This window comes from Oncorhynchus keta, unplaced genomic scaffold (genome assembly GCF_023373465.1).
Source record: "Oncorhynchus keta strain PuntledgeMale-10-30-2019 unplaced genomic scaffold, Oket_V2 Un_contig_5685_pilon_pilon, whole genome shotgun sequence".
Classification (NCBI taxonomy): domain Eukaryota; kingdom Metazoa; phylum Chordata; class Actinopteri; order Salmoniformes; family Salmonidae; genus Oncorhynchus; species Oncorhynchus keta.
The window spans coordinates 421,960-448,914 of record NW_026288440.1 but is presented as its reverse complement, the minus strand read 5'-3'; the positions used below and the strand labels follow the sequence as shown (position 1 = coordinate 448,914).

General features: G+C 42.9%; 2 protein-coding genes across 2 annotated transcripts; both read left to right on the top strand.

Annotated features, from left to right (window-relative positions):
• The first annotated feature begins 80 nt into the window (after nt 1-80).
• LOC118372633 (uncharacterized) lies at nt 81-23,772 on the top strand. The gene is made up of 15 exons (XM_052510465.1): nt 81-524; nt 643-746; nt 850-913; nt 1,106-2,189; nt 4,219-4,334; nt 9,966-10,474; nt 10,667-11,044; nt 11,606-11,749; nt 12,075-12,119; nt 12,386-12,466; nt 16,268-16,592; nt 16,683-16,786; nt 16,892-16,955; nt 17,138-19,154; nt 22,156-23,772. The coding sequence occupies exons 1-14, from the start codon at nt 245-247 to the stop codon at nt 18,226-18,228; spliced, it is 4,389 nt and encodes a 1,462-aa protein (XP_052366425.1). The 5' UTR covers nt 81-244; the 3' UTR covers nt 18,229-19,154; nt 22,156-23,772.
• LOC118372637 (Krueppel-like factor 12) lies at nt 8,701-12,666 on the top strand. The gene is made up of 6 exons (XM_052510447.1): nt 8,701-9,437; nt 9,527-9,627; nt 9,730-9,793; nt 9,966-11,771; nt 12,075-12,119; nt 12,386-12,666. Exons 1-4 carry the CDS (start codon nt 9,131-9,133, stop codon nt 11,054-11,056), a joined length of 1,563 nt encoding a protein of 520 aa, XP_052366407.1. The 5' UTR covers nt 8,701-9,130; the 3' UTR covers nt 11,057-11,771; nt 12,075-12,119; nt 12,386-12,666.
• Nucleotides 23,773-26,955: the final 3,183 nt, after the last annotated feature.

Below are 26,955 nucleotides of genomic sequence, written 5' to 3'. Positions count from 1 at the left end.
ATACGATATGATTCAGCAGCAGGTGGCAATGTTGGAACATAAGTCGTATGTGTAAGCAACCTTTATTTTGAAAAGCCAGCCTTAAATTTCGGAGAAATTATCCAGGAAGTAGCCGAAAATGTTTGTTTATAAAAAAATAGTGTAACGTCTATGGCCTTCATTGTGTAGTCTCAAGACGTTGACTGAGCACTTAGTTTCAAATTACTATAACATAAGTGTTTAACATTGACATAGTGCAAAGGACATGTACGATACAGTCGCCTTTAACGCTCAGCTAGCCTCCATCGTTGAGGTTTTGGCAAATGCAGCCGTTGCCGAAATCTGCAAACTTGTAGATGATGGCCATGCTGCCTTACGTTTGGAAATTTCCCATAGCCAGAAAGAAATCGATAACCTGCGGAGGAAGCTGCTGCTGACAAAATTCCAGAATTCTCGACGAAGCGCAGAGAAATTCGGAGCCCTCCGGCACACTGTCAGCAAGCGGGACACAGATCTTGTTGCCCGGGTTAGAGGGAGCTTCCAAGGAAAGTCAACAGGCATACTTGGATACTGTTTAGTTTTTTTTACCATCTTTGAAAACGTAAAAAAATAATGGGTAATGTATAATATATAACGTTTGAGGGTTTCTCTTTTCTGGTGCAGTGGAGAATCGCTGTGCTGAGCGTAAAGGGAGAAATTTTACGCAGGATGCCACCAGCTGGAGAGACGCAGGACGCACAGCGACAGACAAGGATGTGGGCATGCCGGTCAGTTGTCATACACACGCCCAAATGTATTAGTTTGTTTTTATATTTCAAATGGTGGTGGGGGAGTTTTTCTATTAAATTGTTTCTGGTGAATACAAAACAGATGGCAGATATGCAAGAGATGCCTCTTATCAAAATGGAGAACCTTGGCACCAGCAGTCCGGAAGGTATTTTTGTTCAACTTATTTTGTTCAACTTAAGTCCATACAATATACACTTTATGTTGAGTAAAGCCTTCAATGTTTATTGCTGGTTTTGATTAACTTCTTAGTCATAAGCCATAACTAATAAATAAGGCAAAAAATAATCAGTCTCCACTACAGGAAGCTGATGCTGTGCTTTACGTTGACCCATTTCAGAGATTGTCCAACCAGTCAGTGAGAGCTGTGAGAAGATCATTGTGGCAGAACAAGGTTCTTCATCATCTACTGAAACCACAGACCTGGACCAGCAGGGCAACAGACACAGAGCTCCAGACACCTCACTCAATATAGAACCTGAAAACCAGACGTTCCAGCATCCAGCGTCACAATACAACAGAACAAGACAGGACCATCAGGTTGCTGAGGGTGTGACCTGGGAAACTGACCATCAACCCATAGAATACAGCCTGTCCCAATGGACAGAGAACCAAGAGACTGACAACCCAACTGTGAATGCTCCTCACAATGCAGGGCCAGACTCCAAGAGGCTGTCTGAACATCCAGAGAGGAGAGGGGCGCCAGGTAACTCAGGGGTCAGCATGTCTGCTTTGGGCTCTCTGGACTGGCTGCCTGATGTGGTGCTGGTGGACTCAGTTCCCATTAAAGTGGAGGCAGATATGAGTTCAGAATGGAGCATAACTGGCCAAGAGTTGACATCTGGAGACATCTGTTCAGACGGCAGGCAGCTTGTGGACAACAGAGGAAGAGGGGGAATGGAGTCTGGACAGACAAAGTGTCCCCCTGACACTCAACATGCGGAGCAAGGGACAACTGTAGGATCAAGGTCCAAGTTGCCAGATTTCAACGGACTGTCCACCCAAAACAGCTTTTCATCCCCAAGTGTGACTCTCCTCCAGGTTCCCCGAAGAGGGAAGCCAGTCAACTTCCCGAATTTCAACAGAGGCTTCACTTCATCGAAAGGCATAGAAAAGCAGCCACAACAGCTGATGTCTCACTCCACCCAGAGGCAGCTCCGGTGCAGCCTCTGTGGAAAGCCCTTTCCCAAGCCGGCGCACCTGCAGAGGCACATGCGGGTCCATACGGGTGAGAAACCGTACGGCTGCAGCCACTGTACCAAGCGCTTCTCCCACAGCCACCAGCTGAAGATGCATGAGAGAGTCCACACCGGAGAGAAACCATTTCTATGTGTCTACTGTGGGAAGTGCTTCACCCAGTCTGGCCACATGAAGAAGCATCTCCTTGTCCACACTGGTGGCAGGTCACAGGATATTATGCTGCCCTGAGTGTTCCAAGGTGACGTTTCCCCTAGGTTACAGATCTTGGATCAGTTTCCTCTCCCCAATCCTAAGCTTAAACATTTGTCCTAAAAAAATGCAGAACTGCCCCAAGATCAGCATCTAGGGGCAAGTTCACAATAATGATAGGAGTTTTCCCTCACCATGTGACCAGACCAGGGAATCATTCCTGTCCCTAGTTGTAAGGGGAATGGCTCCACACTATTGGGGTTTTCATATGAAGACTGGGTCCATGTGTTTTTGTATTGTTTTATTGGAAGTATTTAAGTTCTTGTTTTTCAATCAACAAACAAAACAATCCACATTCACAGATGTGACAGAAATAAAAAATAAACAAACAACAAATTTGCAGCAGTACTATCCGTGAACGTGTTAGCTATTTCCAGCTTTAACTGAGACAACGAGCAAATAACTTGTTTTACAGCATGTATATACACACATTTCCTTAATCTCCCCATTCTGTCCAGTTTGAAATATAGTTGAGTAGTGGAGACCAGAGTCAATTGAACCTGCGCCGTCTCTCGCGGAGGTCACAAGGGAGCTTTTCAAGAGGGAGAAAGTCAACAACCTGGTCAATCCACATTTTAAATGTAGCACAGGAATTAGAAGCCCACCTTGGTAGAATACATTTTTTAGCAAAGTATGTGATAGTCATAAACACATGTTCTCTGTTTAGATCAAGAATAACGTCCTGCTAAGCATTAAGAAGACAGCCACGGGTTCATATCAAACTACATCTAATATGTTCTATGCAGCAGAATGTATAGATTGGCAAACTCTGTCCGTCTCCCCGCAATGCCAAAACACATGCATGTAAGATCCACTTTCAGACACCGGAGGTTGGTGGCACCTTAATTGGGGACGAATGGCTGGAGCAATGCCAAAACACATGCATGTAAGATCCACTGTCAGACACCGGAGGTTGGTGGCACCTTAATTGGGGACGATGGGCTCGTGGTAATGGCTGGAGCTGAATTGATGGAATGGTATCAAACACATGTTTTCTATGTGCCATTTACTCCGTTCCAGTTGTTAAAAATCGTCCTCCCCTCAGCAGCCTCCACTGCTTTCAGATGTACGTCTTTTACGATCAGGAGACATGTCTGTATTCTATGGAGTCTCACTGTGGTGTAATACAATTTGTACAACATTTAAAAAAAATAGATGATTTAATTTTTATATTAGTAGAGGAGCAGTATACCCTGTGGCAAACATCTGTCCATAACTCCTCACTGATAGTCAAAGGTCCTTTTCACAGATTATTTTCAAAGGAGTAAAGGAAGAGCCCACATTCTCAGATGGGAGTCTAAAGATATAGGAGATTTTGCCTTTGGATTGTGCTGTAGCAAGAAGGGTCTCAACTTCATTGAGCTGAGCTCTAAACCTCCTCTTGGAAGTGACATGAGGAAATTACGTGTCTAATTTGAAGATATTTAAATTGGATCTTGGCACATTGAATTCACTGCAGAGTTCTTGAGAGTATTTCAGTGAAGTTGTGTTCTGGTGAAACCGGTCTGAAAAGGTCCTGAACCCTAGAGTATGCCAAAGTTGAAAGTTGGCATCACTCAGGGCTTTTGTCAAGTCTGGGTTGCATACTATACGCGTGTGAGAGCATATTTGGGAGGAAATTCCAAGGCATTTCTTGAAGTCCTACTAGTAGGGTGTTGTAAATCACAAGTTTGGGCTTTTTTTTTGTGAACCTTTATTTAACTAGGCAAGTCAGTTAAGAACAAATTCTTATTTACAATAACAGCCTAGGAACAGTGGGTTAACTGCCTTGTTCAGGCGCAGTACGACAGATTTTTTTTATCTTGTCAGCTCGGGGATTCAATCTAGAAAACTTTTGGTTACTGGCCCAACGCTCCAACCACTAGGCTACCTGCCCATTTCACTAAAGTTATTAGTGAATATAATTAAGCTTCAAGGCAATGAACCACAGGATTGGGCCTCTGTCTGAATCCACATAGTCTTGTCTGTTTGTGATCCATGTTAACATGTTGTGAATTTGGGCAGACAAGTAGTACAATTGAAGGCAGGGAAGGGCAAGACCACCCTCAGACATGGCCGCCCCAGGTTCCCAGATGTCAGCGCACCCCTGGCACTGGGAAATGGACCTGGCGACCCAGCAGGTACAAGGAGGGAGAGTGCTGACTGGAATGGTAGCTGCCTAGAAAAACACTTGTCTATTCACATGCCAGTTGCAATGAGTTTATTGAGTCCCAAAATTAGAATTTATAGAACCCATTCAAACAGAATTCTCTATGGTTTATTCATTTCCATTGTGACTGTTTTGAGTAGGGTAGACAGGTTAAGATGTTCACCAGCATTGTAGAACCAAGCTACTCACTCACCCCACAACTACCATGGTCTGGGGAAACCTCATCACCTGTAGATTTATCTCACATAGAACAAGCAGAAAATCACCTTCCTGCTTTCATAATATCAGATGTGAAACCGGTGTGCTACTGAAAATAATGCTTAGATTAACATTCATATAATAAATAGACTAATATAAATAAACTCAGCAAAAAAAGAAACGTCCATTTTTCAGGACCCTGTCTTTCAAAGAGAATTTGTAAAAATTCAACTAACTTTACAGATCTTCATTGTAAAGGGTTTGAACACTGTTTCCCATGCTTGTTCAATGAACCATAAACAATTAATGAACATGCACCTGTGGAACGGTTGTTAAGACACGAACAGCTTACAGACGGTAGGCAAATAAGGTCACAGTTATGAAAACTTAGGACACTAAAGAGGCCTTTCTACTGACTGGGTCCCAGGGTCCATGTTCATCTGCGTGAACGTGCCTTAGGCATGCTGCAAGGAGGCATGAGGACTGCAGATGTGGCCAGGTCAACAAATTGCAATGTCCGTACTGTGAGATGCTTAAGACAACACTACAGGGCGGACAGCTGATCATCCTCACATTGGTAGACCACGTGTAACAACACCAGCACAGGAGCGGTACATCCGAACATCACACCTGCGGGACAGGTACAGGATGGCAACAACAACTGCCCGAGTTACACCAGGAACGCACAATCCCTCCACCAGTGCTCAGACTGTTCGCAATAGGCTGAGAGAGGCTGGACTGAGGGCTTGTAGGCCTGTTGTAAGGCAGGTCCTCACCAGACATCACCGGCAACAACGTTGCCTATGGGCACAAACCCACCATTGCTGGACCAGACAGGACTGGCAAAAAGTGCTCTTCGCTGACGAGTAGCGGTTTTGTCTCACCAGGGGTGATGGTTGGATTTGCGTTTATCGTCGAAGGAATGAGCGTTACACCGAGGCCTGTTCTCTGGAGTGGGATCAATTTGGAGGTGGAGGATCCGTCATGGTCTGGGGCGGTGTGTCACAGCATCATCGGACTGAGCTTGTTGTCATTGCAGGCAATCTCAACGCTGTGCGTTACAGGGAAGACCTCCTCCCTCATGTGGTACCCTTCCTGCAGGCTCATCCTAACATGACCCTCCAGCATGACAATTCCACCAGCCATACTGCTCATTCTGTGTGTGATATCCTGCAAGACAGGAATGTCAGTGTTCTGCAGGGCCAGCGAAGAGCCCTGATCTCAATCCAATTGAGCAGGTCTGGGACCTGTTGGATCGGAGGGTGAGGGCTAGGGCCATTCCCTCCAGAAATGTCTGAGAACTTGAAGGTGCCTTGGTGGAAGAGTGGGGTAACATCTCACAGCAAGAACTGGCAAATCTGGTGCAGTCCATGAGGAGGAGATGCACTGCAGTACTTAATGCAGCTGGTGGCCACACCTGATACTGACACTTACTTTTTTTCAAGGACACATTATTCCATTTCTGTTAGTCACATGTCTGTGGAACTTGTTCAGTTTATGTCTCAGTTGTTGAATCTTATGTTCATTCAAATATTTAAACATTTGCTGAAAACGCAGTTGACAGTGAGAGGACGTTTATTTTTTGCTGAGTTTATACTCTACAGTTTGAAATGTAGCTTTACTATTCTTTTTTATATATTTAACACCACTGCTTAGGGAGTGGATCTTCCAGGATGTGCTGCATGTGGACAGGAAGAGAGGCTCTCTGGTCTTTGGAACCTTCTACACCATCCTGAGAAATTAAATCCTTAGTAAGTACTCCATAGTGAAAGTTAGTATAATAATATAATAATAATAATATATAAAGTATAAAATATTATGGGACACAAGCAATTTTTTGGGATAGTAACTCATCGATTCAAACACCAGCACAGGAGCGGTACATCTGAACATCACACCTGCGGGACAGGTACAGGATGGCAACAACAACTGCCCGAGTTACACCAGGAACGCACAATCCCTCCACCAGTGCTCAGACTGTTCGCAATAGGCTGAGAAAGAGGCTGGACTGAGGGCTTGTAGGCCTGTTGTAAGGCAGGTCCTCACCAGACATCACCAGTGCTCTGAGGAGAATTTCATTATTTATACCATACCTTTCCCCCCCAAAAAATGTGGGTCGCAAATCTCATTAAAATATTGGTTGTTACATTGTTATAAACATTATTGTATGTCAACACTGTGCACAAACACCTCATGTCTGTGTCCCATAGGTTTTATATCATTTACTTGTGCATTCGTATTCCATTATTTCTATTTCTGGCTTGTCTGACAATTTGTTCATTTTACAGAGATCTGATCCTGAGCTAGCCTGAGGACTCACACTAAATTGTTCAGCTGCTGTCGTTCACCACATACTTTAGTCTGAGACTGCCATCATTGAAGTTGTTTGTGGTGATGAGGGGCACTAGGGCTGTTGTATAAAATAAAGTTATCAGCGATTGGATCGTCTTGAATCAATCAGATTATTCAAGCCAATAAAATTTGTTCTAACCATAGTTTTAATCCAGTGTATTCTGGCTCTGACCCAACCCATCGGTTTCTGGACCAATCAGACAGACCCAGATGCGTTTGCATTCGGTGGTGAAAGTTCGGAGAGGTACTCAGATCCAGACTCATTGCGGAGAAAAACTGACATCCGTGGGCGTGGCGTAGAGTTTGGCAGGAGCAAGTAGCCTTGATAGCCAGGAAAACCCTGAGCACCAGTAGTATCTGAGAGTAGGTGAAGCCAGTATTTTGTGGTTGCAGGTTACTTTAAATGACGATATAAACCATTACATAATCGCTGCGCTGCATACAGCCCTATTACCAATGTGATTATGAAAGGGGGCTTGTGATGGAAGAGACCCCACTTTAAATATCTGTCATACTTAATTTTATTATTATTTGGAAGGCTACTCCTCTTAAACCTTTTAATTAAGCTAGAAACGTCATTCAAACTTTAAATGTGCTGCGAGGTTAGGACCAGTGTGCATGCATAGAACTCTTTAAATTATTTTTTATTTAACCTTTATTTAAATGTGCAAATCCGATAAGAACAAATTCTTATTTACAATGACGGCCTGCACAGGCCAAACCCGGACGACGCTGGGACAATTGTGCGCCGCCCTATTGGACTCCCAATCATGGCCGGTTGTGATACAACCTGGATTCCAAACAGGGTGTCTGTAGTGACGCCTCTTGCACTGAGCTGCAGTACCTTTGACCACTGCACCTCTCGGGTGCCCCTTTTGTACTTTTTAAACTACTAAGCTTTTAGGCCTTTTTTCACTTTCTTAGTTTTTATTCAACATTCTAAAGGTCCTATTGTGACATCAAATACCAGACTTCCAACATCCATTCACGGTGAACAATGCAACTTTTGACACAAATCGGCAACTTTGACCGCAGCCCAAACGGAGTTGTTGCTATGGATACCAATGTATTTCAATTGCAGAAAAATGGGCCATAGACTAGAATGGACAAAAAAAATGTTTTTTGTTTTGTTTAGACCTCCTTTTTCACCATTTTAAGCTATCAACTCCAAAGCAACGTTGACAGGTTCGGTCTGACCATACTTAGATTGCTTGTCAAAATATTTTTTTATTCTTATATATACTTTTTTAACCATAACCATTTACAATTTGAAAAAGTTAACATCGGTTTGAACATCTATTGAAAACGGTCTTGCTCCTTGGCCAATTAAACTACCAGACCAACATTAAAATGTTCAGGCTATCCTAATTTTAAATTATTTTAAACTGTTATTGCCTATAACTATATCAATTTGCAGAAATTAGCATAAAATAACTCACCAACAGTAAACTCTTGAAACGTTCAAGATAGACCAAACCAACTTTGACATGTTCAGGCCATTGTAACTTGAAATGATTTAAAACATTTAACTATAACTATATAAATAGTTAAGGTTTTATACTACTTCCACTACCACAAAATACTTTTAGAGCTAAAGAAAGCCCCACAACTTTACTTTACTTAATGTAAAGTTAGCAATGTTTTTTTTTTTCATTTACAATATTCTAATTTGTAAAAACAAACAATGAAATGTTGTTAGCTAGGAATCCCATTGGCTATTTATCCATTATATTTACAGATTAACACGTGTGCTTTCTCAGTGCGGTGCTTCAGTTCGTTTTGAGACTACTAAACCTTAGCTTTTATTTACTTATTTTTAACCGAATAAATATATTTATTCTCTTTAAATTCAGGTTGTTTGCGGATTCTATATTTTTGTATTTGAACTTAATAGTGAAATAATTTTTTGGAGGACAAGGAAGGCGGATTTTCAAAACATTCGATTCATTTTAGTAGCACCAACAACATGATAGAGCAGCGGGTGGCAACGTTGACAGGTAGAACTAACAAGTCGTGTGTGTAACCAATTTTTTATTTTAAAAACCAGCCTTTTATTTTGAAAAACAATTCAGGAAGTAGCCCTAGTTTTGTTTCCGGAATTAATTTCTGTGTGTGTAGTATACCGTCTACATTGTGAACTTTGAATTCTCAAAACATTGACTGAATACTGCAAATTACTATAACATCATTGTTGAATATTTACATAGTTCCAAGGACATGTGCGATAGCGTCGCCTTTCATGCTCAGCTAGCTTCGATAATTGAGGTTTTGGCGAATGCAGCGGTTGCCGAAATCTGTAAACTTGTAGATGATGGCCATGCTGCCTTACGTATGGAAATTTCCCATAGCCAGAAAGAAATTGATAACCTGCGGAGGAAGCTGCTTTTGACAAAATACCAGAGTTCTCAACGGGGCACAGAGAAATTCGGAGCCCTGCGACGCACAGTTCACAGGCGCGACACCGATCTTGTTGCCCGAGCAAGGGCAAGCTTCGTTGGAAAGTCATCAGGCAGACATGGATATTGTATGTTTTTTACCTTATTGAAAAACCTTCAAAATAATTTGTAATGTAGAATATATAACATTTATGATGGTTTATTTTTTCTGGTGCAGTGGAGAATCGTTCCAACAGTGAAGGGGACAACTTCACAAAGGATGTCACGAACTGGAATGACGCAAGACGCACAGCGACAGACCCGGATGGGAGCATGCGGGTCAGTTGTCATAGACATGGTCAAATTGATGATTTGTTTTCTCATTTCAAATGGTGTCGGGGATATTTTTCTAATCAAATGTTTCTGATGAATACAAAACAGATGGCAGATATGCAAGAGTCACCTCTTATCAAAATGGAGAACCTTGGCTCAAGCAGAACAGAAGGTCATTTTATGCAACTAATCAAATCTATGCCATTTACACATTGTTGAATAAAGCCTTTATTGCAGTATTTGATTAACTTCTTGGTCATAACCCATAACTAATAAATAAGGCAAAGAAGAATCCGTCTCCACTACAGGAAGCTGATGCTGTGCTTTACTTTTCCCCATTTCAGAGATTGTCCAACCAGTCAGTGAGAGCAGTGAGAAGATCATTGTGGCAGAACCAGGTTCTTCATCATCTACTGAACCCACAGACCTGGACCAGCAGGGCAACAGACACAGAGCTTCAGACACCTCACTCAATATAGAACCTGAAAACCAGACGTTCCAGCATCCAGCGTCACAATACAACAGAACAAGACAGGACCATCAGGTTGCTGAGGGTGTGACCTGGGAAACTGACCATCAACCCATAGAATACAGCCTGTCCCATTGGACAGAGAACCAAGAGACTGATAACCCAACTGTGAATGCTCCTCACAATGCAGGGCCAGACTCCAAGAGGCTGTCTGAACATCCAGAGAGGAGAGGAGTGACTGGTAACTCAGGGGTCAGCATGTCTGCTTCAGGCTCTCTGGACTGGCTGCCTGATGTGGTGATGGTGGACTCAGTTCCCATTAAAGTGGAGGCAGATATGAGTTCAGAATGGAGCATAACTGGCCAAGAGGTGACATCTGGAGAGGTCTGTTCAGACGGTAGGCAACTTGTGGACAACAGAGGAAGAGGGGGAATGGAATCTGGACAGACAAAGTGTCCCCCTAACACTCAACATGCGGAGCAAGGGACAACTGTAGGACCAAGGTCCAAGTTTCCAGATTTCAACAGACTGTCCACCCAAAACAGCTTTTCATCCCCAAGTGTTACTCTCCTCCAGGTTCCCCAAAGAGGGAAGCCAGCCCCCTTCCTGAATTTCAACAGAGGCTACAATTTTTCATCGAAAAGCAAAGAAAAGCAGGCGCAACAGCTAACATCTCACTCGCCCAAGAGGCAACTCCGGTGCAGCCTCTGTGGAAAGCCTTTCCCTCAGCCGGCGCAACTGCGGAGTCATATGCGGGTCCATACGGGGGAGAAACCGTACGGCTGCAGCCACTGCACCAAGCGCTTCTCCCACAGGCACCAGTTGAAGATGCATGAGAGAGTCCACACCGGAGAGAAACCATTTCACTGTGTCTACTGCGGGAAGTGCTTCACCCAGTCTAGTCACATGAAGAGGCACCTCCTCGTCCACACTGGTGGCAGGCCACAGGACACTGTGCTGCCCTGAGTGTTCCAGGGTGAAATTTTCCCTTGGTACAGATCTAGGATCAGCTTCCTCTTCTCCAATCCTAACCTTAACCATTAGTAGGAAAACATCTAAAACTGACCCAAGATCAGTGTGTAGGGGCAACTTCACACTACTCCGCCTGGTGTAATTATAGGCAAGGCCAGGAGTTTTTCCTCACCACGTGACCAGAGCAGGGAAAAACTCCTGGCCCTAGTTGTAAGGGGAATGGCTCAACACGACTGTGTTTTAATATGCATACTGGGTCTTTGTTTTTAACAGTTTGGATAGTTACCACATTGAACACTACCATCGGTGTGTAGTGGTAGTGTTTTCAGGTCAGCTGTCTTGATGCTTGGTCCGGAGTGGATTGATAATGTATAAGTTATTACAGGTGAAGATTTTAAACATCCTTATGAATTTGTATTGGTGCCGTGGTGAACCAAAGAACAGCAATTAACAATTCAGGAAGCTCTGGACAGGTGTCTGGATGAGCTTGGCCTGTTGGTGGTCGAGAACGCATTGCTCGGCTCATCTCGTACCTGGACATAGGGAGGAGGAGGGTGCAGGGAAGAGTGTGACGATGACTGTCACTTTCTGGACATCGACATGGCAGAAGAGAAGAGCCACAGGTTCCTTTGGGTGCCAGCACACTCCTGGCCCTTGAAACAGATCTGGCGACCCAGCACGTGCAAGGCGAGAGTGCTGACCTGGAATGGTAGGCTGTCAATGGTTGACTTTATAGAGGGTTTATTATGGTTAGATTTATCGGCGGCTTTATAGAACTATCTTGATATCACTTTACACTTTCCATAATATTCAGCCTAGGAAAACCTATTCAAAGTGGCTATTTGTTTTTGAGTCCCAGAATTAGAATGAATAGAATTAGAATCCATTCAATCAGAATTCTCTCTTGATTTATTCTTTTCCATCCTGATGTGTTTCGAGTAAGCTAAACCAGTTAGGATGTGCACCAGTACTCTCGAACCAAGCTACTCACTCACCTCTTCTTTATTCCCAGAATCCCCAGAGGTACCATGGTCTGGGGAAACCTCATCTCCTGGAGGTAAGTAACAGTACCTGTTGGTTTATCTAACCTAGAACAGGCAGAACATCACCTTCCTACTTTCATCATATCAGATTTGAAACAGTTCACTCATCGTTTTTGATTATCCATACATGATGCTAATGATTTTTTTTGTGATATATATATATATATATATATAACATACATACATACCACTGCTTAGCGGCCAAACTGATTGTTCCGGACTAGCACCTGAACTATATACAGATACAATATGGAAACCACTGAATTAACTTTCTTTGCAGCTTCCTCTGGAGTCGCTGGTGTGGATCTTCTGGGATATGCTGCGTGTGGACGGGAAGAGAGGCTGCTGGAACCTGTCTCTGGTAGCGGAACCTTCCGTACCATCCTGAGAAAGCTGTCATCAAGGCAAAGAGTGGCTGCTTTGAAGAACATAAAGGATATTTTATATGAACTCTTTTTTTAATGACTACATGATTCCATATGTTAATTAATAGTTTTGATGTCTTCACTATTATTCTATAATGTAAAAAATAGTAAAAAAATAAAGAACCCCTTGAATGAGTAGGTGTGTCCAAACTTTTGACTGGTACTGTATATACTTTTTTAAACTATAACCAATAAAATGTTTCATAAATGAACATGGGTTTGGATGAGAACTATAGGAATACAGGGGTAGATATTCAAAACAGTCTGGCACCTTGGCCAATTAAGCTACAAGACCAAACTTTAAAACATTCGAGCTATCCTACCCTTAAAATTCTTTAAAACTGATGGGACTATAACTACATTTGCATAAAATTCTCTGTAAAAGTAACTATTGAACTGTTCCAAGTTAGAGACACCAAACCAATTTTCACATGTTGAGGCCATCCTAACTAAAAAAATATTTAAAACATTTAAAAACTATAACTACAAATGTGCATAAATTAGCATATCCATAAAAGCGTACAGCAGTTGTCGGAGTTTAGAGTGACGAAAAGTAGCTAGCTAACAGCTCTCTTGTCTCGTCATTGAGCAGCCCAAATGTAGCTGTTGCTATGGGTACTCACACATGAAGAGGAGAGCATGGGGGGGCAGTGCAGGAAACAAGGGACAAACCGAGATTAGCTACTGATACTAATGGAGGAAGTTACTGTGTTTCTTATTTTGTGTTGAGAAATCGGGCTACGATAGGGTAGGTCCTGAGCGTCACCAGCATGGGTAGGGCTCCGCCTAAAATGTCATGCCCCTGCTTTTCTTTTCATTCAAATAGTTCAACTACCACTAAAATACTTTTAAAAAGATGTCATCACTAGATGCACCATCATATTTCCCTCCCCAAATAATAGCCTAAATGTTTCTAATTCCTTATGAGTTCCTCCCTTCCACCACAACAGAAAGTCTTCATTTTCTATCTCACTTTGAACAACAGACCTATGAATACTCTGTACTGTTTGATCATTACATCACCATTAAACTAAAATCAAACTTTATTGACATTTTTACCAAATGCATCTATTTATCTGAAACCCCCAGCATGGATTGAGTTGCTTTGCTTTCCTACGAGTGTTGTCCACATAATCCAGCCTTTTATTACCATCGTCTGACAGATCTATGTCCTATGTCTTTCTTCTTTCAGTTTTCACACTCAACTGTAGTTTAGACATTGTGATCTTACTGCCCTACAATCCAAAGCAATACGGTTGATATAGTAGTCTGTCAAAGTAATCAGACCAATTGTTTTACCTAATATAACTTGACTACAGTGCATTCAGAAAGTATTCAGACCCCTTCCCTTTTTCCACATTGTTACGTTACAACCTTATTCTAAAATGGATTAAATTATTATTTTTTCAATCTACACACTACACTATAATGACAAAGTGAAAACAGGATTTTAGAAATGTTTGCAAATGTATAAAACATTAAAAAAAATACCTTATTTACATAAGTAATCAGACCCGTTGCTATGAGACTATAAATTGAGCTCAGTTGTACCCTGTTTCCATTGATTCTTGATATGTTTCTACAACTTGATTGTAGTCCACCTGTGGTAAATTCAATTGATTGGACATGATTTGCAAAGGCACACACCTGTCTATAAGGTCCCACAGTTGACAGTGCATGTCAGAGCAAAAACCAAGCCATGAGGTTGAAGGAATTGTGTCGAGGCACAGATCTGGGGAAAGGTACCAAAAAAATTCTGCAGCACTGTGAAGGTCCACAAGAACACAGTGACCCCATCATACTTAAATTGAAATAGTTTAGAACCACCAAGACTCTTCTTCTTGGTCGCCCGGCAAAACTGAGCAATCGGGGGAGAAGGGCCTTGGTCAGGGAGGTGACCAAGAGCCGGATGGGCACTCTAACAGAGCTCTAGAGTTCCTCTGTGGAGATGGGAGTACCTTCCAGAAGGACAACCATCTCTGCAGCACTCCACCAATCAGGTCTTTAGGGTACAGTGGACAGACATAAGCCACTTCTTAGTAAAATGCACATGATAGCCCGCTTGGAGTTAACCAAAAGGCACCTAAAGTCTCTTAGACCATGAGAAACAAGATTATCTGGTCTGATGAAACCAAGATTGAACTCTTTGTCCTGAATGCCAAGTGTCACGTCTGGAGGAAACCTGGCACCCTCCCTACGGTGAAGCATGGTGGTGGCAGCATCATGCTTTGGGGAAGTTTTTCAGTGGCAGAGACTGTGAGACTAGTCTGGATCGAGGGAAAGCTGAATGGAGCAAAGTACAGAGAGGTCCTTGATGAAAACTGTCTCCAGAGCGCTCAGGACCTCAGACTGAGGGTGAAGGTTCAGATTCCAACAGGACAATGACTCTAAGCACACAGCCAAGACAACGCAGGAGTGGCTATGGGAGCAGTCTCTGAATGTCCTTGAGTGGCCCAGCCAGAGCCCGGACTTGAACCCGATCGATCTCTGAAGAGACTTGGAAAATAGCTGTGCAGTGACGCTCCCCATCCAACCTGACAGAGCTTGAGAGGATCTGCAGAGAAGAATGGGAGAAACTCTCCAAATACAGGTGTGCCAAGCTTGTAGCGTCATACCCAAGAAGACTCGAGGCTGTAATCACTGCCATAAGTGCTTCACTATCTGTAGCTCAGTTGGTAGAGCATGGCGCTTGTAACGCCAGGGTAGTGGGTTCGATTCCCGGGACCACCCATACGTAGAATGTATGCACACATGACTGTAAGTCGCTTTGGATAAAAGCGTCTGCTAAATGGCATATATTATTATATTATTATATTACTGAGTGATGGTCTGAATACTTATGTAAATGTCATATTTCAGTTTTATTCATTATTTTTTTTGCAACATTTTCTAAAAACCTATTTTTTCTTTGTCATTATGGGGTATTGTGTGTAGATTTAGGGGGGCAGGGGACTATTTAATCCATTGTAGAATAAGGCTGTAAAGTAACAGAATGTGATAAAAGTCAAGGGGTCTGAATACTTTCCGAATGCACTATTTAAAGTAAATGCTTTGCTTTAAATAGTAAAGTAAAACTGGTTCAACTTCTTCCACTTTAAGGAGCTAAAGCAAGCCCCAGAACTTTACTTCATGTAAAGTTACCATCTAGTTAGTAATTTCTTTATACAGATTTGTAATTTATATAAAAAAATATTTATATATAGTCAGATTTTTATTTCTACTGTTACATTGTTCAGAATTAAAATGCATTCTCAGTGCGGTGCTTCAGTTAGTTTTGAGACTACTAACCCTTAGCTTTCTCTCTTGATTGACTTATTTTTAACTGAAGGAATACATTTATTCCTTTTAAATTCAGGTTGTATGCTGAGTCTATATTTTTTTACTTTAACTTATTAGTAAAATTGTTGAAGGACGACGTGTGCTTGTTATATTTTTATTCACTTAATTGAAAGGCAAATTATAATTTTGTAAACAATTTGATTCCTTTTAATAGCAGCAACAATATGATACAGCAGCAGGTGGCAATGTTGGAAGATTGAACTAAGGTAAATCGTGTGTGTGTAACCAACCTTTATTTTGAAAAGCAAACTTTTTTTATTTTGAAGAACGATCCAGGAAGTAGCAGAACAAAAACAACTACAATTGTGTTCAATGCTCTATGGTGTGAACTGTGTAGTCTGAAGACGTTGACTTTACACTGCAATGCAAATTACTATAACATAAGTGTTTAACATAAACATAGTGCTAAGGACATGTCCGATACTGTCGCATTTCATGCTCAGCTAGCCTCCATCGTCGAGGTATTGGCGAATGCAGCCGTTGCCGAAATTTGCAAACTTGTAGATGACGGCCATGCTGCTTTACGTTTGGAAATTTCCCATAGCCAGAAAGAAATTGAGAATTTGCGGAGGAAGCTGGTTTTGACTAAATGTCAGACTTCTCGAAGGAGCGCAGAGAGATTTGGAGCCCTGCGACGCACAGTTCACAGGCACGTGGACACCAATCATGTTGCCCGGGGAAGAGGGAGCTTTGTAGTGAAGTCGACAGGCAGACTTGGATATTGTAGGTTTTTTACCTTATTTAAACACGTTAAAAAATGGTTGGTAATGTAGAATCTATAACGTTTACGAGGGTTTCTCTTGTTTGGTGCAGTGAAGAATCGTTTTGACGACATTGAAGAGGGCAACTTCATGCAGGATGTCACTACCTGGACAGACGCAGGACGCACAGCGACAGACCATAATGGGGGCATGCAGGTCAGTTGTCATAGACATGGTCAAATGTATTATTGTTTAATCATATTTCAAGTGCTGTTGTGGATATGTTATTAATTAAAGGTTTCTGATGAATACAAAACACAGATGGCAGATATGCAAGAGGAAACTTGTGTCAAAATGGAGAACCTTGACACCAGTACAATAGAAGGTATTTGTTGTTGTTGAAACTAATCCAACCCTATGCAATTTACATGTTAAGTAAAGTTGTCAATGTTTATTTCAGTATTTTATTAACTTCTTGGTCATAACTCATAACCAATAAATAAGGCAAAGAAGAAAACGTCTCCACTACAGGAAGCTGATGCTGTGCTTTACTTTTCCCCATTTCAGAGATTGTCCAACCAGTCAGTGAGAGCAGTGAGAAGATCATTGTGGCAGAACCAGGTTCTTCATCATCTACTGAAACCACAGACCGTCTGGACCAGCAGGGCAACAGACACAGAGCTCCAGACACCTCACTCAATATAGAACCTGACAACCAGACGTTCCAGCATCCAGCATCACAATACAGCAGAGCAAGACAGGACCATCAGGTTGCTGAGGGTGTGACCTGGGAAACTGACCATCAACCCATAGAATACAGCCTGTCCCAATGGACAGAGAACCAAGAGACTGACAACCCAACTGTGAATGCTCCTCACAATGCTGGGCCAGACTCCAAGAGGCTGTCTGAACATCCAAAGAGGAGAGGGGCGCCAGGTAACTCTGGGGTCAGCATGTCTGCTTCAGGCTCTCTGGACTGGCTGCCTGATGTGGTGATGGTGGACTCAGTTCCCATTAAAGTGGAGGCAGATATGAGTTCAGAATGGAGCATAACTGGCCAAGAGGTGACATCTGGAGAGGTTTATTCAGACGGCAGGCAGCTTGTGGACAACAGAGGAAGAGGGGGAATGGAGTCTGGACAGACAACATGTCCCCCTGACACTCAACATGCAGAACAAGGGAGAACTGTAGGACCAAGGTCCAAGTTTCCAGATATCAATGGACTGTCCAACCGAAACAGCTTTTCATCCCCAAGGGTTACTCTCCAACAGGTTCCCCAAAGAGGGAAGCCAGCCCCCTTCCCAAATTTCAACAGAGGCTCCACTTCGTCACCGAAAGGCATAGAAAAGCAGCCGCAACAGCTGACGTCTCACTCCAGCAAGAGATATCTCCGGTGCAGCCTCTGCGGGAAGCCCTTCCCCCAGGCGTACCTAAGCAGGCACATGCGGGTCCATACGGGGGAGAAACCGTACGGCTGCAGCCACTGCACCAAGCGCTTCTCCCACAGCCACCAGCTAAAGAGGCATGAGAGGGTGCACACCGGAGAGAAACCATTTCAATGTGTCTACTGTGGGAAGTGCTTCACCCAGTCCTGTCACATGAAGAAGCACCTCCTCGTCCACACTGGCGGCAGGCCACAGGACGTTGGGCTGCCCTGAGTGTTCCAGGCTATGGTTCAGACTAGATACAGATCTAGGATCAGCTTCCTCTCCCACAATCTTAACCTTGACCATTAGTGGATTTTTAAAATTCTTTAAACTGACCCAACATCAGCATCTAAGGGCAACTTTACACTACTCCTCCCAGTGTAATGATAGGCAGGGCCTGGAGTTTTTCCTCACCAGGTGACCAGGCCAGGGAAAAACTCCTGGCCCTAGTTGTAAATGGAATGTCTCAACACTACTGTGGTTTATATATGAATACTGGGTCCATGTGTTTTTCACTTTGAATGGTTTCCTCATTGACCGCTTCCCTCTGTGTGTAGTGGTCGTGTTTTCAGGTCAACTGGCTTGATGCTTGGTCCAACGTGGATTGATCATGTATAAGTTATTACAGGTGAAGATTTTAAATGTATTTTAGTCAGTTAGCAGACGCTCTTATTCATAGCAACTTACAAGAGCATTTAGGGTTAAGTGCTGTGCTCAAGGGCACGTTGACAGATTTTTCAGCCTGTCGGCTCGGTGATTCCAACCTGCGGCCTTTCAGTTATTGGCTCAACACTCTTAACCGCTTGGCTACATCCTTATGAATTTTTATTTGTGCAGTGGGGAACCAAAGTACAATAATTAAGACTACATTTCCATTAACCTGTCAATAAGACAGATTCCCTATCAGACTGATAGACTGTAACGATGTAGATAGATTTCATATCATTGTGAACAGAGTTCCGGAAGCACTGGACAGGTGCCTGGGCGAGCAAGGCCTGTTGGTGGTTGAGAGTTTGTTGCTCGTCTCTGTTCGTACTTGGACGCAGGGATGAGGAGGAGAAAGGCGCAGGGTTCCCAGACGCCAGCATACTCCTTGCCCTGGAAACAAACCTGGCGACCCAGCAGTTACAAGGAGAGAGAGAGTGCTGACTGGAATGGTAAGCTGTCAATGTTTGTCGTTTATACAGGGTTTAACATGGTTGGATTTCTAGAGTTCGATAAACCCATCTTGATACCCCTCTACCCTTCCCATCATATTCTGCCTAGGAAAACACTTTTCTATTCACCGTTGCTGAGATATTTAGTCCCATAATTAGAATCCATAGAATGGTCCTTTGGAGGATGGATTTTTGGGATATATTTGACATATGTATCCTAAAGCGTAATTAATTGAAGTTTGAATATTTATGACATTTTGGCCTGACCCAGTATTACTTTTTAAGATTCCACGCTTCAGTTGTAGGTGCTACAAAGCAACATTTAGTGTCATATACAACTTTACCACTTGCTCTGTATTTTGATTAGTATTTTGATTGCAATAACACATTTCTTGCATTCATTTATGAATATTTATAAATGAATATTAAAAGTATATGGGTTTTTTTATTAGGCTTTAAAAAATTTTTTTTTTACAAACGTCAAACATAATGTACAATTCAAATCAAAGTTCTGCTAGCTTTAAAGTTATGGCTTCTTTTATAGAGATACTTTGGCATAGTTAACAATGTAACCAATCACAGCCCTCCTTTGTTCCTAGGCCGTCATTGAAAATAAGAATTTGTTCTTAACTGACTTGCCTAGTTAAATAAAGGTAAAATTTAAAAAAACATTTTTTTAAAGTGTCATTGCACATCCTGCAAATCAACAGCAGAGGTGACTATTTTGAATCCATTTTTACATTCACTCTGTTGGTAATGCTTAAAAATGTGTTTATTACTCTAAAAGTAGCAGAGATTCCACTCTGTATCTTTGATATGCCCATGGTGTATTATGTCCAATAATATATTGAAAAATTTGCCAAATCAAAAGTGGGATCTTTTCACTTCATGTTTATATTTTTCTATATTCTGAAATATATGTAAGAAATGTTATTGAAATCAAAATACATATGACAGAGCAAGCAATTTATCTTCATATGACACCATGTATTGGCATGTAGCACCTACAGATGAAACAATATGGAGTCTTACAGGAGTCCTGGGTAATGTCAAATTCGAACTAATAGTTAGTTATTTCTAAATCATGCTTTAAGACACTTTATATATATATATATATATATATATATATATATATATATATATCTCTCCTCAGCAAAAAAAGAAACGTCCTCACTGCCAACTGCTTTTACAGCAATCTTAACATGTATAAATATTTGTATGAACATAACAAGATTCAACAACTGAGACATAAACGGAACATGTTCCACAGACATGTGACTAACAGAAATGGAATAATGTGTCCCTGAACAAAGGGGGGTCAAAATCAAAAGCAACAGTCAGTATCTGGTGTGGCCACCAGCTGCATGAACTACTGCAGTGCATCTCCTCCTCATGGACTGCACCCGATTTGCTAGTTCTTGCTGTGCGATGTTACCCACTCTTCCACCAAGGCACCTGCAAGTTCCTGGACAATTCTGGGGGGGGGCCCTAGCCCTAGCCCTAGCCCTCACCCTCCGATCCAACAGGTCACAGACATGCTCGATGGCTCTTTGCTGGCCATGGCAGAACACTGACATTCGTGTCCTGCAGAAAATCATGCACAGAACGAACGAGCAGTATGGCTGGTGGCATTGTCATGCTGGAGGGTCATGTCAGGATGAGCTTGCAGGAAGGGTACCACATGAGGGAGGAGGATGTCTTCCCTGTAACGCACAGCGTTGAGATGGCCTGCAATGACAACAAGCTCAATCCGATGATGCTGTGACACATCGCCCCAGACTATGACGAACCCTCCACCTCCAAATCGATACCGCTCCAGAGTACAGGCCTCGGTGTAACGCTCATTCCTTCAACGATAAATGCGAATTCCGACCATCACCCCATGTCAGACAAAACCGCGACTTGTCAGTGAAGAGCACTTTTTGCCAGTCCTGTCTGGTCCAGCGACGATGGGTTTGTGCCCATAGGCAACGTTGTTGCCGGTGATGTCTGGTGAGGACCTGCCTTACAACAGGCCTACAAGCCCTCAGTCCAGCCTCTCTCAGCTTATTGATGGAGGGATTGTGCGTTCCTGGTTTAACTCTGGCAGTTGTTCTTGCCATCCTGTACCTGTCCCGCAGGTGTGATGTTCGGATGTACCGATCCTGTGCATGTGTTGTTACACGTGATCTACCACTGCGAGGACGATCAGCTGTCCATCCTGTCTCCCTGTAGCGCTGTCTTAGGCGTCTCACAGTACGGACATTGCAATTTATTGCCCTGGCCACATCTGCAGTCCTCATGCCTCCTTGCAGCATGCTTAAGGCACGTTCACGCAGTTGAGCAGGGACCCTGGATAGCTTTCTTTTGGTGTTTTTCAGAGTAAGTAGAAAGGCCTCTAGTGTCCTAAGTTTAAATAACTGTGACCTTAATTGCCTACCGTCTGTAAGCTGGTAGTGTCTTAACGACCGTTCCACAGGTGCATGTTCATTAATTGTTTATAGTTCATTGAACAAGCATGGGAAACGGTGTTTAAACCCTTTACAATGACGATATATGAAGTTATTTGGATTTTTACGAATTATCTTTGAAAGACAGGGTCCTGAAAAAAGGGATGTTTCTTTTATTGCTGAGTTATTTATATATCTCAAACAATCCTGTTGTGTGTGGAGGGGAAGTGAGGCAACTGGAACCTCTTTCTGGTCTGCCGAACCTTCAATACAATGCTGACTAATTACGTTTTCAGGAAGTACTCCACAGGGAAGGTTAGTATGCTCTGAGGTCAGTTTCATGAACCATGTTTCCCCCAAAAATCTTTCCAGATAAAGGAACGTCCTGAATCTCATTCTGTGATTGGTTGTTACAGTCTTGCAAACATCATTGTATGTCAACACTGTGCAAACACCTCAAAAAGGGTCTGTGTCCCATAGACCTAAGATTCTTTACTTGTGCATTCATATTCCATGTATTCCATTCTGGTTTGTCTGACAATCTTTTGTCCTGTTATGTGTTTCTTTTCCAGAGATCTGATCCTGAACCCAAGTAGTTACTGAAAGGAGGAGAAGCCAGTACATTGTGGTTACAGGTCACTGAAGGACAACATGTTATTTAGGTGTTTAGCTATTACTCAAGACTATCCGAAATCCCTTTGGCTATTTATATACAGTACCAGTCAAATGTTTGGACACACCTACTCATTCCGAAGTGGGCGCCAGAGTGACGCAGCGGTCTTAGGCACTGTCTCAGTGCTAGAGGTGTCACGACAGACTCTGGTTCGATTCCAGGCTGTGTCACAACCGGCCGTGATTGGGAGTCCCATAGGGCTGCTCACAATTGGCCCAGCGTATTCTGGGTAAGGGTTTGGCCGGGGTAGGCTGTCATTGTAAATAAGAATTTGTTTTTAACTGACTTGCCTAGTTAAATAAAGGTTCAAAAAAATACTTTGAAAGTTTCTTCAAGTGCAGTCGCAAAAACCATCAAGCGCTATGATGAAACTGGCTCTAATGAGGACCACGACAGGAAAGGAAGACCCAGAGTTACCTCTGCTGCAGAGGATAAATTCATTCGAGTTAACTGCACCTCAGATTGCAGCCCAGAATAAATGCTTCAGAGTTCGAAACATCTCAACATCAACTGTTCAGAGGAGACTGAATCAGGCCTTCATGGTCGAATTGCTGAAAAGAAGCCACTGCTAAAAGACACCAATGAGAAGAAGAGACTTGCTTGGGCCAAGAAACACGAGCAATGGACATGACTGGGGGGAAGTCTGTGCTTTGCTCTGATGAGTCCAAATGTGAGATTTTTTGTGAGATGCAGAGTAGGTGAACGGATGATCGCCGCATGTGTGGTTCCCACTGTGAAGCATGGAGAAGGAAGTGTGATGGTGTGGGGGTGCTTTGCTGGTGACACTGTCTGTGATTTATTTAGAATTCAAGGCACACTTAACCAGCATGGCTACCACAGCATTCTGCAGCGATATGCCAGTCCCAATAAGTGCAAACTAGATGGGATATCATTTGTTTTTCAACAGGACAATGACACAACACACCTCCAGGCTGTGTAAAGGCTATTTGACGAAGAAGGATAGTGATAGAGTGCTGCATCAGATGACCTGGCCTCCACAACCCAATTGAGATGGTTTGGGATGAGTGCCCAGCATATGTGGGAAATCCTTCAAGACGGTTGGAAAAGCATTCCTCATGAAGCTGGTTAAGAGAATGCCGAAGAGTGTGCAAAGCTGTCAAAGCAAAGGGTGGCTACTTTTAAGAATGTAAAATCTAAAATATATTTTGATTTGTTTAACACTTTTTTGGTTACTACATGATTCCATATGTGTTATTTCATAGTTTTGATGTCTTCACTATTATTCTACAATGTAGAAAATAGTAAAAAATAAAGAACCCCTGGAATGAGTAGATTGGTCCAAACTATTGACTGGTACTGTATTCTGTATTACATTTCAAATATATATTTTTCTACTGTTACATTGTTTAGAATTAGAGTGCATTCTCATTGTGTGCTTCAGTTAACCCGTAGCCTACTCTTTGATTTACTAAGTTTTACTAACTTGTTTGTTTTAGATTGTATGCCTATTCTGTTTTTTTGTGTAGAACTAAATAGTAAAATAATCATTTTTGGAGGACAAAGTGTGTGTTTGATTAAATTCACTACTTCAATGAAAGTCAAAGAAGGCTGATTTAAAAAATATATAATATTCCTTTCAGTAGCAGCTACAATATGATACAGCAACCGGTAGCAATGTTGGAACTAACATACGTCGTGTGCAATCAACATTTATTTTGAAAAACGATCCAGGAAGTAGGTGACATCTTGTTTCCGGAACAAGAAGAGTTGTGTGAAGAAGCGTACAGTTTATATTGGAAACAGTGTAGTCTTAAGACGTTGACTGAACAATGCAAATTATTATAACATAAGCGTTTAACATAGAGCCAAGAAGATGTCCGATACTGTAGCCTTTCATGCTCAGCTAGCCTCCATCGTTGAGGTTTTGGCAAATGCAGCCGTTGCCGAAATCTGCAAACTTGTAGATGACGGCCATGCTGCCTTACGTTTGGAAATTTCCCATAGCCAGAAAGAAATCGACAACCTGCGGAGGAAGCTGCTGCTGACAAAATTCCAGAATTCTCGACGGAACGCAGATAAATTGGGAGTCCTGCGACGCACAGTTCACAGACGCGTGGACACCGATAATTTTACCCGGGCAAGGGCAAGAGAGAACTTCGTAGAAAAGCCAACAGACAGACTTGGATATTGTAGGTTTTAAACTTATTTCAAAACGTTAAAATGAATGGGTCATGTGAAATATATGACTTTTGAGCGTTGTTCTTTTCTGGTGCAGTGCAGAATTGTTTTGCCGACAGTGAAGGGAGCAACTTTACGCAGAATGTAGCCAACTGGAGAGACTCTGGACGCACAGCAACAGACCGGGATTGGGGTATGCAGGTCAGTTGTCATAGACATGGTCAAATGTATTTTATTTTCCCATATTTCTAATGGCGTTGGGAATATTTTTATAATAAAATGTTCCTGATGAATACAAAACCCAGATGGCAGATATGCAGGAGGCACCTCTTATCAAAATGGAGAACCATGGCACCAGCAGAACAGAAGGTATTTTTGTTAAACTTATCTAATCTATGCACTTTACACTTTGTTGCTTGACCGATCCTTCAATGTTTATTGCAGTATTTGATTAACTTCTTAGTCATAACCCATAACTAATAAGGCAAAGAAGAATCAGTTTCCACTACAGGAAGCTGATGCTGTGCTTTACTTTTCCCCATTTCAGAGATTGTCCAACTGGCCAGTGAGAGCAGTGAGAAGATCATTGTGGCAGAACCAGGTGCTTCATCATCTACTGAAACCACAGACCATCTGGACCAGCAGGGCAACCGAGAAAAAGCTCCAGACACCTCACTCAATCTAGAACCTGAAAACCAGACGTTCCAGCATCCAGCATCACAATACAGCAGAGCAAGACAGGACCATCAGGTTGCTGAGGGTGTGACCTGGGAAACTGACCATCAACCCATAGAATACAGCCTGTCCCAATGGACAGAGAACCAAGAGACTGACAACCCAACTGTGAATGCTCCTCACAATGCTGGGCCAGACTCCAAAAGGCTGTCTGAACATCCAGGGAGGAGAGGGGCGCCTGGTAACTCTGGGGTCAGCATGTCTGCTTTGGGCTCTCTGGACTGGCTGCCTGATGTGGTGATGGTGGACTCAGTTCCCATTAAAGTGGAGGCAGATATGAGTTCAGAATGGAGCATAACTGGCCAAGAGTTGACATCTGGAGAGGTCTGTTCAGAAAGCAGGCAACTTGTGGACAACAGAGGAAGAGGGGGAATGGAGTCTGGACAGACAAAGTGTCCCCCTGACACTCAACATGCAGAGCAAGGGACAACTGTAGGATCAAGGTCCAAGATGTCAGATTTCAATGGACTGTCCACACGAAACAGATTTTCATCCCCAAGGGTTACTCTCCACCAGGTTCCCCAAAGAGGGAAGCCAGCCCACTTCCCGAATTTCAACAGAGGCTCCACTTCGTCACCGAAAGGCATAGAAAAGCAGCCACAACAGCTGACGTCTCACTCGCCCAAGAGGCAACTCCGGTGCGGCCTCTGTGGAAAGCCCTTCCACCAGCCGGCGCACCTGCGGAGTCATATGCGGGTCCATACAGGGGAGAAACCGTACGGCTGCAGCCACTGTACCAAGCGCTTCTCCCACAGCCACCAGCTGAAGATGCATGAGAGGGTGCACACCGGAGAGAAACCATTTCAATGTGTCTACTGCGGGAAGTCCTTCACCCAGTCCGGCAACATGAAGAAGCACCTCCTCGTCCACACTGGTGGCAGGCCACAGGATATTGGGCTGCCCTGAGTGTTCCAGGGTGAAGTGTCCCCTTGGTACAGATCTAGGATCAGCTTCCTCTCCCACAATCTTAACCTTTACCATTAGTAGAAAGAAATGCTAAACTGACCCAACATCAGTGTCTAGGGGCAATTTAACACTACTCTACCGGGCGTAATGAAATGCAGGGCCAGTCGTTTTTCCTCAGAATGTGACCAGACCGGGGGAAAACTCCTGGTCCTAGTTGTAAGGGCTCCACACTCGTGGATTTTCATATGAAAACTGAGTCGATGTGTTTTTAACAGTTTGATTGGTTTCCACATTGAACAGTTCCGGTGTGTAGTGGTAGTTTTTTCAGTTTACTGGCTTGATGCTCGGTCCAGAGTGGCTAGATAATGTATAAGTTATGAAGAAGACTCGATCCCGAGCTAGCCTGATGACTCTCACTAAATTATTCAGCTGCTCTGTCGTTCACAACATACTTTAGTCTGAGACTGCTATCATTGAAGTTGTTTGTGGTGATAAGGGACACTATGGGTGTTGTACAAAATAAAGTCATTGGTAATTGCATCGTCTCTAACCAATTAAAAATGTCCATGCCAATGACAAATTTTAGAAACACATCTTTAATCACGCGTTTTCTGACTCTGGCCCAACCCAATCGGTTTCTGGACCAATCAGATGGCCCTGAATGTGTTCGCATTCAGTGAAAGGTCTGTGAGGTACTCCTATCTGGACTCACTGCTCTCAAGAACCTGACGTCCGAGGGAGTGGCGTAGGGTTTGGCCAGAGCAAAGAGTCTTGGGAGCCAAGAAAACCCTGAGCCCCAGTAGTATCTGAAAGTAGAATCCAGTACATTGTGGTTACAGCTTCCTGTGAATGACGACATAAACCATTATATTATTGCTGTATGATTGCTGCACTGCATACACCCCTATTACCAATGTAA

Coding starts and splice junctions, on each gene's coding strand:
- LOC118372633 (XM_052510465.1), top strand. CDS start 245: ATGTACGATACAGTCGCCTTTAACGCTCAGCTAGCCTCCATCGTTGAG. Junction 10,475..10,666: donor AAGAGGTGACATCTGGAGAG/GTCTGTTCAGAC, acceptor ACTCTCCTCCAG/GTTCCCCAAAGAGGGAAGCC. Junction 16,956..17,137: donor TGACACCAGTACAATAGAAG/GTATTTGTTGTT, acceptor TCCCCATTTCAG/AGATTGTCCAACCAGTCAGT.
- LOC118372637 (XM_052510447.1), top strand. CDS start 9,131: ATGTGCGATAGCGTCGCCTTTCATGCTCAGCTAGCTTCGATAATTGAG. Junction 9,438..9,526: donor ATCAGGCAGACATGGATATT/GTATGTTTTTTA, acceptor TTTCTGGTGCAG/TGGAGAATCGTTCCAACAGT. Junction 9,794..9,965: donor TGGCTCAAGCAGAACAGAAG/GTCATTTTATGC, acceptor TCCCCATTTCAG/AGATTGTCCAACCAGTCAGT.